This window comes from Manihot esculenta, chromosome 12, assembly GCF_001659605.2.
Source record: "Manihot esculenta cultivar AM560-2 chromosome 12, M.esculenta_v8, whole genome shotgun sequence".
In the NCBI taxonomy this organism is placed as follows: domain Eukaryota; kingdom Viridiplantae; phylum Streptophyta; class Magnoliopsida; order Malpighiales; family Euphorbiaceae; genus Manihot; species Manihot esculenta.
In genome coordinates, this window is record NC_035172.2 from 30684521 (window position 1) to 30696920 (window position 12400).

The window sequence follows — 12400 nt, forward strand, 5'->3', positions numbered from 1 at the left end:
TTTCTTCAGAAGAGAATTAGTCTTAAATTTTATTATAAATTTATATCAGACCTCACTTTTATATTTTTACAGCTGACGTCTGATAGAAATCCAAAATAATTTTTTAAAAAAAAATTTTAAAACGCACGACTTAAAAAAATATAATGAGAGTCGCAAGTTTAATTATAAAATTCGAGATAAAAATTTAAAAATGCATGACTTTAAAAGATAGAATGAGAACTGTAGATCTGATAACAAAATTCAAGATAAAAATTTTAAGATTTAATTATACATTTTAATTATTTTTTAAAATATTTTTATAATTTTATATATTAAAATTTTTTTCTATTAAAAATGATATTTTTTTATTATTTAAAATATTTTTTAATTTTTTAAAATTCTAATTTTTTTAACTTTTCATTTTTATTATTTTATTTTAGTTAAACATTATTAGCTAAAACTTTTAATCAAATTTAATCAGTTATGTATCAAGTTTAAATTGAGAATTCTTATTTGCCATCAATCTAAGCTGATAAGTAATGGATCCAAAGAAAGAAAAATAAGGATGGAGAAAATTATAAAAAAAAAAAAAAGCATAGGTCATAAAGGTAACGAATAGAAATGGGATTGAAATTCCACAGCAAAAATGATTAGGCAATTCAATCCTTGAACAGTTAAAAAGCAAAGCAAAGCAGAAAGGAAGAGATCAAAATTGGAGTCAAGTCATAATAAAACACAACACAACAGTTACCACAGTATCAGCTACAGCTACAGAGGCAGCAGCTGTTCTTGGATTGGTTTTCTTTTCCTTTTTCTTTGGGTTTTGACTTTTTTTACTCCATTTCTTTTCTGCCATAATATTAAAAATCTTTTAACTCCAGCTGGAAAACAAAAAAATCAAATCATTCAATCCCATTTTCATTAATTTATTACTTAATTTTTCATCTATCCCTCTCATCAATCATGATTTGATCCCAATCTCTCTTTTTACCAAAACCCCACTTCTCCATCACTCTCCTACTCTTAAAAGGTGTTTAGTGCATGCTTAACCTACCCATTCTCTCCCACCTTTAAGAAGATAAGATTTGATTAATGTTTGATACCCATTTGTCCAAAATCTTATACAATCTCGTTTTCAGTTGAATTAATAATTAGCAATAAAAGTTTAATAGGCATTGAGAGATAGAAAAGGCAACAACACAAGAGGGTAAAAAGGTAAAAACAAACAAAGATATAAAAAAGTTGGGTAAAATTGAAAGATAATAGATACCCATTTGTCCAAAATCTTGTATAATTTGGTTCCAAAAATATCAGAGTCTGAGAACCTCCAAAATGGTCCATAGTTCCAAACTAAAGCCACCAAAACAAGGAGAAAAGGGACCCTGTGAAAAGGAAAAGACGAGGAAGCAAAACATACCTTATACCCACTCCGACTATCCTTTCTCTCCCAATGTAAACCCACAGCAGCAAAAAGCCAAATCTCCCCTCAATTTTAACTCTATTTTTTTATAATAAAAGCAAATGCCCTAAACAGAATTCTCCCCAACACCACCAAAGTTCATCCACATATAAAAGTTGCCCATTATGACTCATATCTTTTAATATGTCAATAAATATTTTTGGGACACTTTTGCCCCTTCATTAGGACGATTTCTAGTTAGTGATTGTATGAGGTGTGAAGGATATTCCAATTTCACTTCATCATGTATCATCTCTACTTCAACAATGAACCATTTTAATAACTTTGGAATAAAAGTGAAGAAGATAAACTCATCTCCCACATCAAACTAAGGCAGCGTTTGGCTGCTTGAGGATCTAAAAAAGCCACATCCATTTACAAAAAGTTTAGAACTAAACAAAAGTGGGGATATTCCCTTCTACATCAAAATTACCCATATCTTCTCCTTCCCTCTTTTTGTATCCCCCAAAATTCTCCACATTAAAAACCCTACTAAACCCAAAAATAAAGATGAAATTTTTTAGAGAAAAACCTTTTTTTTTTTTATCTTTGTGTCGTTACCCTACTAATTTAGCTTTCCAGATTTTCTTTTGCATGACTTTTACAAGTTTAGAACTCTCTGGGGTCAACAAAAATGGACGTGCCCGGGGGTGATTTAGTCCAGTCACCGATGGACCCGTCACTGTAGTCCTCCCCAAGCCTCTTGATGCACCATAAGTCCTCAGCGCATGATAGCATGTTCCAGTGTGGAATTCCTAACTTAAGCGGTTCGCGACTTGACACCTCCGTGGCCACCACCCCACACCCACTCTCCTTCGCCAAGTTGTGCGCATATGCACACAACGCCTTTATCATCTTCACTGCGCGCGGGCCTTCACCGCCAAGACCGTATAGAAAATGCAACCCAAACGGCCGGAACACCTCAGGCACCGATGGTAATCTCAGAAACGGCAACGCCTTGTCAACCATTCTCGTTGTAGTGGCGAAAGTGCGCTTCACGCGCGACACTCCACGGACTTCCAGTCTAAACACGTCCTTACAGTTCCACACGCTTAGCACGGCCCAAGATTCAGGCGGGTTGAATAAAAACTTATCAATCCCGGGCCAGGAATCTGATTTATAACTATCACGCGGCACGGCCAGGAAGGTGCCCAAGCTGAGTTTATTATTAAGCACTGAGTCAATGTCGCGGGGGAAAAACTCGGTGGTGGAGAAACGGCGTCGATAGAGTAATTCAGCATCATGAGAGTCGAGTTGGAAGATGGTGACTCTGTTTGAAATGGGGATTCTGTGAGCGAAAACTGGATTGACGAGGATGGAAGGCGTACGGAACTTAGAGTAACCGCATTTATCAGTGAACAGCTGAACGGATGCATGGTTGTCGTTTTCAGTTGCTAAGTAAGAATATTCAGCTCCGTTTTCGCGAAACCACTCCTCCATAGTGCGAACCAATTTTAAGCCAATTCCCATTCTCCTGCGTTAGGAGAAAAAAAAAATAAAATAAATTATATATATAATTAGTTTCTGAAATTTAAATTCAATACTAGTGCAATATTTAATATTTAATTAAATATTTAATATTTAAAATATTTAATTAGTTTTGAGTAGGGAGTTACTACTAAAATAAAGTGAAGTAAATGTCATTAAGGCCCAATAATTGGGAGGCAATGGTTGTTTAATGATAATAATTATTAGAGTTGTCGTTTTATGCTTCCGGGGAATTGGAAACGCAGAATTTTAATGATATTAATGAAATGAGAAAAACGATGTCGTATCATATGAACTGAAATAAAAGTTATGGACTTCAGCTTACCGATGAGAAGGAGAGACCCGAAGGCCTAAGATGTAAGCTAGTTTGGTGTAAACTGGGAGAGGCTTCGGAGGGTCATTAGTGGTGGTGGTGGCGGCGGCGGCAGAGATTTTGACTTGTCTGGATAGCTTTTTGCCACATGTAACGGTTTTGATGCAACCTCTTATCATCCCCACTATCTCCTCACCCAGCTCCGCCACCTATATTCAATAAAGAAAACCCACACATCAGAAAAAGAAAGATTATACCATTTATTATTTTAATATATATATATAATACCAAAACTCAATGGATCAGTACTTATTGCTTTTTTTTTCTTTTTTAAAAAGAGAAAAAAAAAAAAGGAAGTTATTGATTATTATAATTTCAAAATGGAAAAGGAACACACGTAAAAACGAAATGGGGGTGTTACGGTGATTGTTTGTTTATGGCAAAAATGAGAAAAAGGATTACAAGCAGAAAAGGACAAATGAGTGGAAAATGGACAAGTATGGTATTGTGGGTATGTACCAGCATGAGGAAAGCAGGGGAATGGCGGACCCTGCAAATTGGGTCACCCAATAGGTCGGTGAAGAGAGAGAGCTTCCCGCTGGGACCAACTTCACATCTTCTTTCCACTTCTTCAACACCAACTCCATCTCTGCTCGGATCAAACTCTCTCACAACTATCATTCTCTCTTCCCCCATATCAATATTATCAAAACAAATTCACAGGCGACAAACAACAAGCAACAGGTGAGCTTCTTCGGTTCCTGGTGGGGATGAGGGTTTTGTTATATATATATATATAGAGATAGGAGGTTGAGAGTGAAGAATAACAATAATAACGTGTGAAAGAAGCAAGGAAGAAGGAACAGAGGCTAAGCTATGACTTCGAAATTAGCGAAACCAGATAGAGAAAATAAAAAAAAATGGAGGATTTTGAACAGCTCATCATACGTATCATAACAACTCACAGAACACACCCAAGAGAAAAGGGGAAAATGGAAAATAAAGAAAACCCAATAAGGGAATTACAAACGTGAGCTCGTTTTAGCTTCTTCTTCTTCTTTTTTTTCCTAGCTGCCCTGTTTAGGCAAGCGAATAGTTCTTCATTGCAGAGAAACAAGTGCCCTCATGGTGCCTATAAATACCTGATTTCAGGGCTTGCTTTCCTTTTTTTTACTAAATAAATAAATTCTCTCTCTAGAATCCACTCGCTTATTAATTTTTTTATAGTATAAAAATTAAAATTAGTGCTTTTGAAGTCCCAGTCCCTGTCCCTTGTATATCTCTTTCTGTAGGAGAAGTGACAAGTACTAATAATAATAATAATTATTATTATTATTTATTTTTGAAAAAGATGGTAATGTTAATGGGAAGTGAAATAATAATAGTAATAATAATAATAATGGAAATAAAAGGGGCCAGACGAGCAAATGGCGGCTATGGCTGCGCAGTCTTGTGGGTGTAGTTTTGTATTCTCTCTTCATTTTAATCATTTATTTCTATGGAAAGAGGCGTTCCCATCATGACCCCATTTGTAATCATTACCTTTTTACTCCTCTCTTCTTTCACTTAACCTTCCATCAATCATGCATGATCTTCATCACATCATATATACCCATGCCATGCAGTTCATTCACATACCAATTATTTTTAAAAATTTAATATATTTTTTTAGAAAAAGAAGAGGGTAAGGGAATAGAAAAAAAGGGGATAAGAGAGAAAGGGGAATGGGTACGTGGGCAAGTCCCAGGAATTTCGGTCGTTGATATTATGAGTGGGGCTGCAAAAGCGGCATTTCTTCTCTCTACAAATTAAAACTGTGAAAATTGCGTTTTTTATATTTATATTTTTAAAAATATTTATTTTTTTTTGGCTTAATTAAATAATCCAACGGTGCATAATAACAAACTTTCACTACTATTAATACTCTCATTTTTATTTTATTCATCATCATTATCCACAATCTATAAATGGACGGCCACGATCCACTCTCAAGATTTCTCCCACTCCCCATCTTTCCACTTTTTCATCAAAGGGTTGGAAAATTAGAATGTTGAATGCAAAATTTCTCCGTATGACGCATCCTTATCATTGGTGATGCAGCTCAATCTACAACCTTCGTTGTCTCGATCGTCTTGTTGTTTCTTTCTATCATTTTCATTGTGAGATTGGACGGTTTATGATAAGAGATCCGCATAGTTGCTGATGGAAAGCAGTAACATTCTGCCAATTTATTAAGAATAGCCTTTACTGTTAATTAATAATTAATATCAGTGAGCATGCAACGGCTACCAATAATAATAATTATTATTATTATTACTATTTTATATAGGATTAATGAAAATGACTTAAAATTATTGGTGATTTATTTAGAGATTGGAAAATGAAAGGCAGGCCATGACAAAGGCATAAGAAGCCTTGATTTGACATACCATACGATTATTATATATATAAAAATATTTTTCATGTATTATTATTTATTTATTATTTATAAAAATTAGAGTTTTTTATTATTTTAAAAAATTAAATTTTAAAGTGTAAAAGTTTAGGAAATATTTTTATGCGTAAATTAATAAAAAAAAAGCATCTAACAAATATATATATAGTTTTGGGTAGATAGATAACGAGAAGTAGGGCAAGTGGGTCCCTACATTCGAAGTGGTCCCACCGAAAAATCTACGTGGGCTTGTCTCTTTTGAAAGTTGTTTGATTTTGACTTCTCTCCAATGAGAAACCAGCAATTATTGTATTTAACAAAGTTTTTTAATGTGTTTCTAACAGTGATGGGTTTGCCACTTAGCTACTGTCCCAATTTTTTTATAAAATTAAAATATTTAAAATTCTTTATATTTGTTATACAATTAATTTTAATTAAAAATTTATATTAATATCTCAGAGGAATTGCTGCTAATAGTGATATTTTGCTAATTAAATCCTTACCAAAGATGTTAACATGCATGCCAAACAATTGAAAAAAAAAAAAACTTTGGCAGTATTAAATAATTAATTATATCATCTGGGTGAAGTTAGTTATTGCTTAAAATAATCAAGTTCACAAACTTTGTCCTATTAAATTTATAAAACATACTTATTTTTCTTTAAGAGAGCAAACTTTTCAGGGAAATTTGGATTTTTTCCATGATTTTGAAATGTCAATGAATTACCAAATGCCACCCATCAACTTTAGAGCTGGACATAAAATAATTAATATAGCTTGGTGAACCAAATTTCACTTAGTTAGTCTTTTTTTTTATTAAGAACTTTTTTTTATGTTTATATTTCATCATGTACTCTAGTTATAATTTCTATTTTCCATGATAGATTATATTCATGCAAGCATAATTTTTCTATTGAAAGAAGCATCACACTAATTTCATACAATAATTAGTATTTCTATTGAAATTCTCATCCATCTAATAAAATTTTATTAATTTAAATTTAATTATGAAATTTATTATAATTTTAATTAATACGTCATTTTGTCCATCGTTGACCTTTTTCATGTATAAAAACATAGGATAAGTTACTTCCAATACAAGATATTAGATACTGTTTATTTGTCTTGCGCACGTTAGCATTCATAAGGAAAATGATATATATATATATATATATATATATATATATGAAAAATCTCATACTATATTGATAAAGTCTTTTTTAATTAAGGAAAATGAAACTGAAAATGATTAAGATGGAGATAGAATGATGACGACAATGACGATGATAGTAATTATATCAAGATGATAGCAAAATTTGAAGATAATGATAATTTAATAAAAAAGAAAATAAATAGAAAATAATTAAAAATCAATCGGATATTTTTTATTTATATCAAATTTATATTAATTTATAATATAAATATATAAAATTTTATGTGATTCTCAAACAAATTCCACTTAATATAAACTCGGCTTAGATAAGATTTTACTCTTTATTGAAATGATAGTGCGTCAAAAATGGAGAAGCATATCTCGTAAAATATACAAAGCTATTGGAAAATATAAATATAATGAGATTAGAATAAAGTAACATGAAATAATTAAACAAGTGATGATGAGAGATTCTTACAGAAGATTAAACAATTGTAAGATGCTTTAGATGATACTAAGAAATCTACCAACATTTTACCGATCATATTATTCCATGTCTAGATGATTGTCGAGGGTTCCATATGCGAGATTTTGGAATGGATGGATAGAGATATTTATTAATTGGTGGTGATAATTTCTATAATCAAATTCCAGTAAAAAAGCAGCAAAGAAAGAAGACACCTTGATTTATTGACTAAGCTGAGAAGAATAATTCTTGGGGATGAGCTAATAGTGTCTGTCTCCTGTTGAAGATATGGTTCCGAATCTTACTTATTTAAGACTCTGCATGAAAAAGCTTTGATCGGATCGTGACGAAAGAGATGACGGGCACGATAATCATAATATAAACACATGATTCTTGCGAAGTTTTTGGCTTTTGCTCCATTTTCTTCTTTCATCAACCTTTTTTCAAATTTATATATAATCATTGTTTATGTCGATAATGGGATCAAGAGACCAATGCTTATTTCTCCACGATTTGTTCTCTACTCACCAATCATCTTATTCTACACAATTGCTAGACCTAGCTAGGAGATGAGGACCACGTACATAGCTTCCTGTGAACAGAAACCCTAATATCAAGAAGAAAAGGTTGTAATAAAACTAAAAACTTGATAAAAATAAAGAAGAAGAACATGGGTACTGGACACGTATCATGTTAACATGTTTCACCCAGATGATAAATAACATGAAGAGCTGAGACAGTTAAGAGACAAATGCCGAGACAGTTGCCTCGAAATGATAATTGAAAGAGATCTTGTTTCCTTTTTCTTGTGTAATTTTTAGCTTATGATCCGTACAAACCTCTTTTATATCCCATCATTTACAAATGAATAATGGTTCCAAAGCACAACCAAGATTGTAGGGCCAATATGAAACATCAAGTCCTCACATTAGGTTATGTCTCTTTTTGGACATCACATGCATGCTTCAAATATATATATTTTTTTATTTAGGACATGGTGAAATTAAAGTAGCTATGCTTGTCCAAAAATTTTCAAACCCTAGCAGCTAGTTGGTAGCCAACATGAAAGACTAGATTAATTAACAAGTAGGCAACATGTTCACCATCATCTTGCAATTTGTCTTGCCCAGTGGGAACGATAATATAACAATGTTTTTCTTGTTTTTTTTTTGTGCTAATGGGTTTTATTATATAATAATTAATCATTACAGTTGGATGTTAATTAATTAATTAGGGATTTTAAGCTCACTTTCTGCAAGTTGACCCACCAAAGGTTAAAGCTAATTATATGAGTTGATGGAGTGGCTCGAGGAATTAATGATATTACGTGGAATTAGTTTGCTTTCTTTTCTTTTCTTTTCTTTTATTAATTAGTTTAAATATTATTTTTTACAATTTAATTGTGCAAGTCTTTATTAAACTTTAATCAAATAATTTTTTATGGTTTATACATATTTTATAAAATGTATTCTTAACAATATTTAATTATTAATTAGTATAGCATGATGTAATACTAAAAATAACATTAAAAAACAATTATTCTCTTTGTTAAAGATTTTTTTTTAAAAAAAGAGTTGAATTAATCTATAAATATATATAAATATTTATTTATTGTAGCATATAATTTGTTTTTTTAAGCCTTTTAGCACAAAACGCCATGCACTAATCGAGATCGAGAGAGAGAGAGAGAGAGAGAGATCAAGAGAGAGACAGAGCGGGAGGCTCCACCTGAGATTTTCTTTTGGGCATCGAGACCTTCAACATGACCCAGACAAACCCTAACGTTGTATGGTCTAACAAGACAGTCAAAACTTGTAAATATTTTTATAACTAAAAGAAAACCCTTTCGCTTTGGTTCCCTTCTCGTAAAACGTTTTTGAGGGATAGATAAACAAAATCTGCTCCATGATAAATCCAGAATATAGCATGAAAAAAATCACTTGGAATTTTCCTAAAATCACCCTCAATCACCTACTCTTCCATAACAATAGTAAAATAAATAAAAATGAAATGACAAAACTAACCCTGGAACTGGGGATTAGCTAAAAATGGGGTACAGCTTAGGCTGTCGTTTTGGGAGGGAGACAAGAGAAGAAGAGATATGATTTGGTGAAGGAAACTGAAGAAGGAAGGAAGGAAGGAAAGAGAAAGAGGGTAAAGGGAAAGTGTAAGGGTAAGGGGGAGTGTATTTTGAAGAGGTGAGGAGCTGTCATTTCTTAGAATTGTTAAGTTTTGTTTGGTTATGAGCATTTTTTGTATGGTAAGAGACCGACACAAGGGTGCGGCCCTGGCTCCGCCGAATCCCCAAGATTATGCACCATGTCTCTTCACCCATCCTCTCTCTCTCTCTCTCTCTCTCTCTCTCTCTCTCTCTCTCTCTCTCTCTTTGTTGTTTTGTTTTGAAATGACATGTCATCATCATCATCTCTATCAACCTTTACAGAATTGGATTGCATGCATTGGATTTTTCCTTCCCTATATTTTTAGCAAATGTTCATCCTCTCTATTAGCTAGCTATAGATCATAGGCTGGCAGCATGTTGCCTTCTGTTCTCAATTTGATCATATTTAATTTAAATTATTCAAGTTTTTATTTATTTAGATCAAATCAAATTTAAGATGTAATGGTTTTTTTTATGTCTAGATTGATCTAATTTTATATTGTTTTAAGAGTTGTTGAGTTCAAAATAGTTTTGCTAAATTATTTTTTCACATATCTGTAGTTATTGCAGCCTTCAGTATAGGTTCAAATTTGCTCAAGATATGATTATACATGAATTAAATAAGCTAGAGGGTGACAGCCAAGTCTCTCAATGAAACAAGGGCAAGCTCCATTGCCTCCTAGAAATGGTTCTTGCTTGGTTCAGAGATTGACAGTTTATGAATATGTTTTGGTAGCCTGTGTGCCTCTTAACTTACTAATACCTTCAAGCTCAGAAAGAGATTTAAGGAGTTTCTTGATAAAAAAAACTGATTAGATTCTGTTAAAAATTTTAATCAATATCATTTAGTTAAGATAATATAAATTTTTTTATCAATATAATTTAGTTAAGATAACATAATTTTAATTAATATCGTTTGGTTAAAATGATATAAATTTTTTTATCAATATGATTTAGTAATATCGTTTGGTTAAAATAATATAAATTTTTTATTAATATAATTTAGTTAAAACGATATAAAAACTAGTGAGAGATTAACAGACGAAAAATATTTTAAAATTATTAAAAAGTTAAAAAGTGAATTTTAAATACTTAAAAAAAATTATTTATAATAAAATAATTTTAACATGTAAATTTATAAAAATATTTAAAAATAATTAAAATATAAAATTAACTTTTACACGGTAAAATTTACATATCAAATTTTGTGATAAATTTATAAATCTCGTTATATTTTGTTTATTTAAAAAAAAAATTTTTTTAAATTATTATAAATCTTTATTAGACGTGGATAATATCATAAAATTTAAAATTAATTATTTCATATATTTTTTTTTAAATTTCTATAGTCTTCTAACTCATAAAGGTTGGATCTACTAGGTCTGCGGATGTTTGTGACGAGGGACCCCTGGCGGATGTAGTGCTTGGATTCCTTAGGCCGGGCTAGCTGGTGGCTGGTTCTTTGGGTTTGGATTGGGCGAGTTTGGTCTGGTTGTATACGGTTCTCTAAGTTAAACTTGTACGGACTGTTTTATAGGCTGGTGCTATGTATTTATTCTCTAGTTCTTGACATGCAATCAAATTTGATCTTAATGAACAGTTTTAATTTTAAAAGAAATTATTCCCCAGCTATAAAATTTAGTTTTCTTAATTTATAATATTTTTTTTATGATAAAAAGAAAGATGTGGATATAAAAGAAGAATAAAACAAATTAGCAAACATGAAGTTTTTGTAGTGAGATGCAATGAAGGATATGGTTAATTAAGAAAATGCATCATGAGAAATAAACAAAAGGGTATATATAATTTTCAAAAATTGGCAAATAAGAGATTAGGTAAGTGGGGAATTATGTAAATTAATTTAGCATCTGCTTATGTCAAGAGTATCTATTTATTTTAAATATATTTGACCACTGACTAAACTTTTTAATTATTAATTGGGAAAATTTATTAAAAAAAGCTAAATGACAAAAAAAAACTGTATGAATATTTCCTTAGAACATAACTTTTTAGATTTTTATATATAAAAAATATTAAATTTGAGGAATATTTGCAGTAATAAAGTTCATTGCATTTTTAAAGAGATAATTAAGGTTCTATATTTTTACAATCAAACAGACTTTAAAGATATTCTCTATTTTACTTTCATCTATTTTTTTATTAAAAAAATTAATAGTCCATTTATTTTAAAAAAATATTTTTTCAATAAATTCAGTTAATTAAAAATATTTTCTTAATTAAAAAAATTGAAAAATTACTTTTTCTTTTCAAAATAAAAAATCATTTTTCACACTTTAAAATTCTTATTTAAATCTCTAAATATAAATTTTATTGAGAATGTAATTGTTAGGAAATTATAAAAATAATTATTACATTTAGTAAAAATAAGGATAAAATTTTAAAAAAATTAATAGTATTTAATCTTCTCAAAATAATAAATAATTTTGAAAAAATTAATTTATTAAAAAATGAAATTTAATGGGGTTCTATATATTTTTTTTATTTTAAATATGAGATTATAAATTTAATTAAGATGGATTTGCTTTTGAAAAAGAGAAATTTGATGGAAATAATATATACCAAAATAATATGCAACATATCATTCGATTCCAATTTCATATACCCAAAAAGTTGGATCACTTTTCAAATAAATATTTAAAAAATTACTATTTAGTCCCTATATTATCGAGAAATTGATTAATTAGTTTTTTTTTAAAAAAAATATATTAAAATATTTTTAATATTTTAAAAATTTACTAATTAATTTTTTTATTAATTTTAATATTATAAAAAAATTTTAAAATATTTTTAATACGAAAAAATTAATTAGTAAATTTTTAGATGAGATCATTCATAGGAATTGAAATTTTATAATCGGATTTAGAGCTAAGCTACTTTTAGCAAGATTTAGAAGTAATTATTGGATTTAATTTTATAAAAATGTAAT

At 30.1% G+C, this 12400-nt stretch overlaps 1 protein-coding gene across 2 annotated transcripts; it reads right to left on the reverse strand.

Annotated features, from left to right (window-relative positions):
• Window positions 1–1795: 1795 nt before the first annotated feature.
• LOC110627436 (probable N-acetyltransferase HLS1) lies at window positions 1796–4379 on the reverse strand. 2 transcript variants are annotated; one of them, XM_021773737.2, is made up of 3 exons: window positions 3759–4379; window positions 3252–3448; window positions 1796–2912 (listed from the first exon to the last, which is right to left on the reverse strand). In XM_021773737.2, exons 1-3 carry the CDS (start codon window positions 3933–3935, stop codon window positions 2048–2050), a joined length of 1239 nt encoding a protein of 412 aa, XP_021629429.1. In that variant the 5' UTR covers window positions 3936–4379; the 3' UTR covers window positions 1796–2047. The 2 variants fall into 2 exon arrangements, with proteins under 2 accessions (XP_021629429.1, XP_043804491.1); XM_043948556.1 differs by having other exon boundaries at window positions 4266–4370.
• Window positions 4380–12400: the final 8021 nt, after the last annotated feature.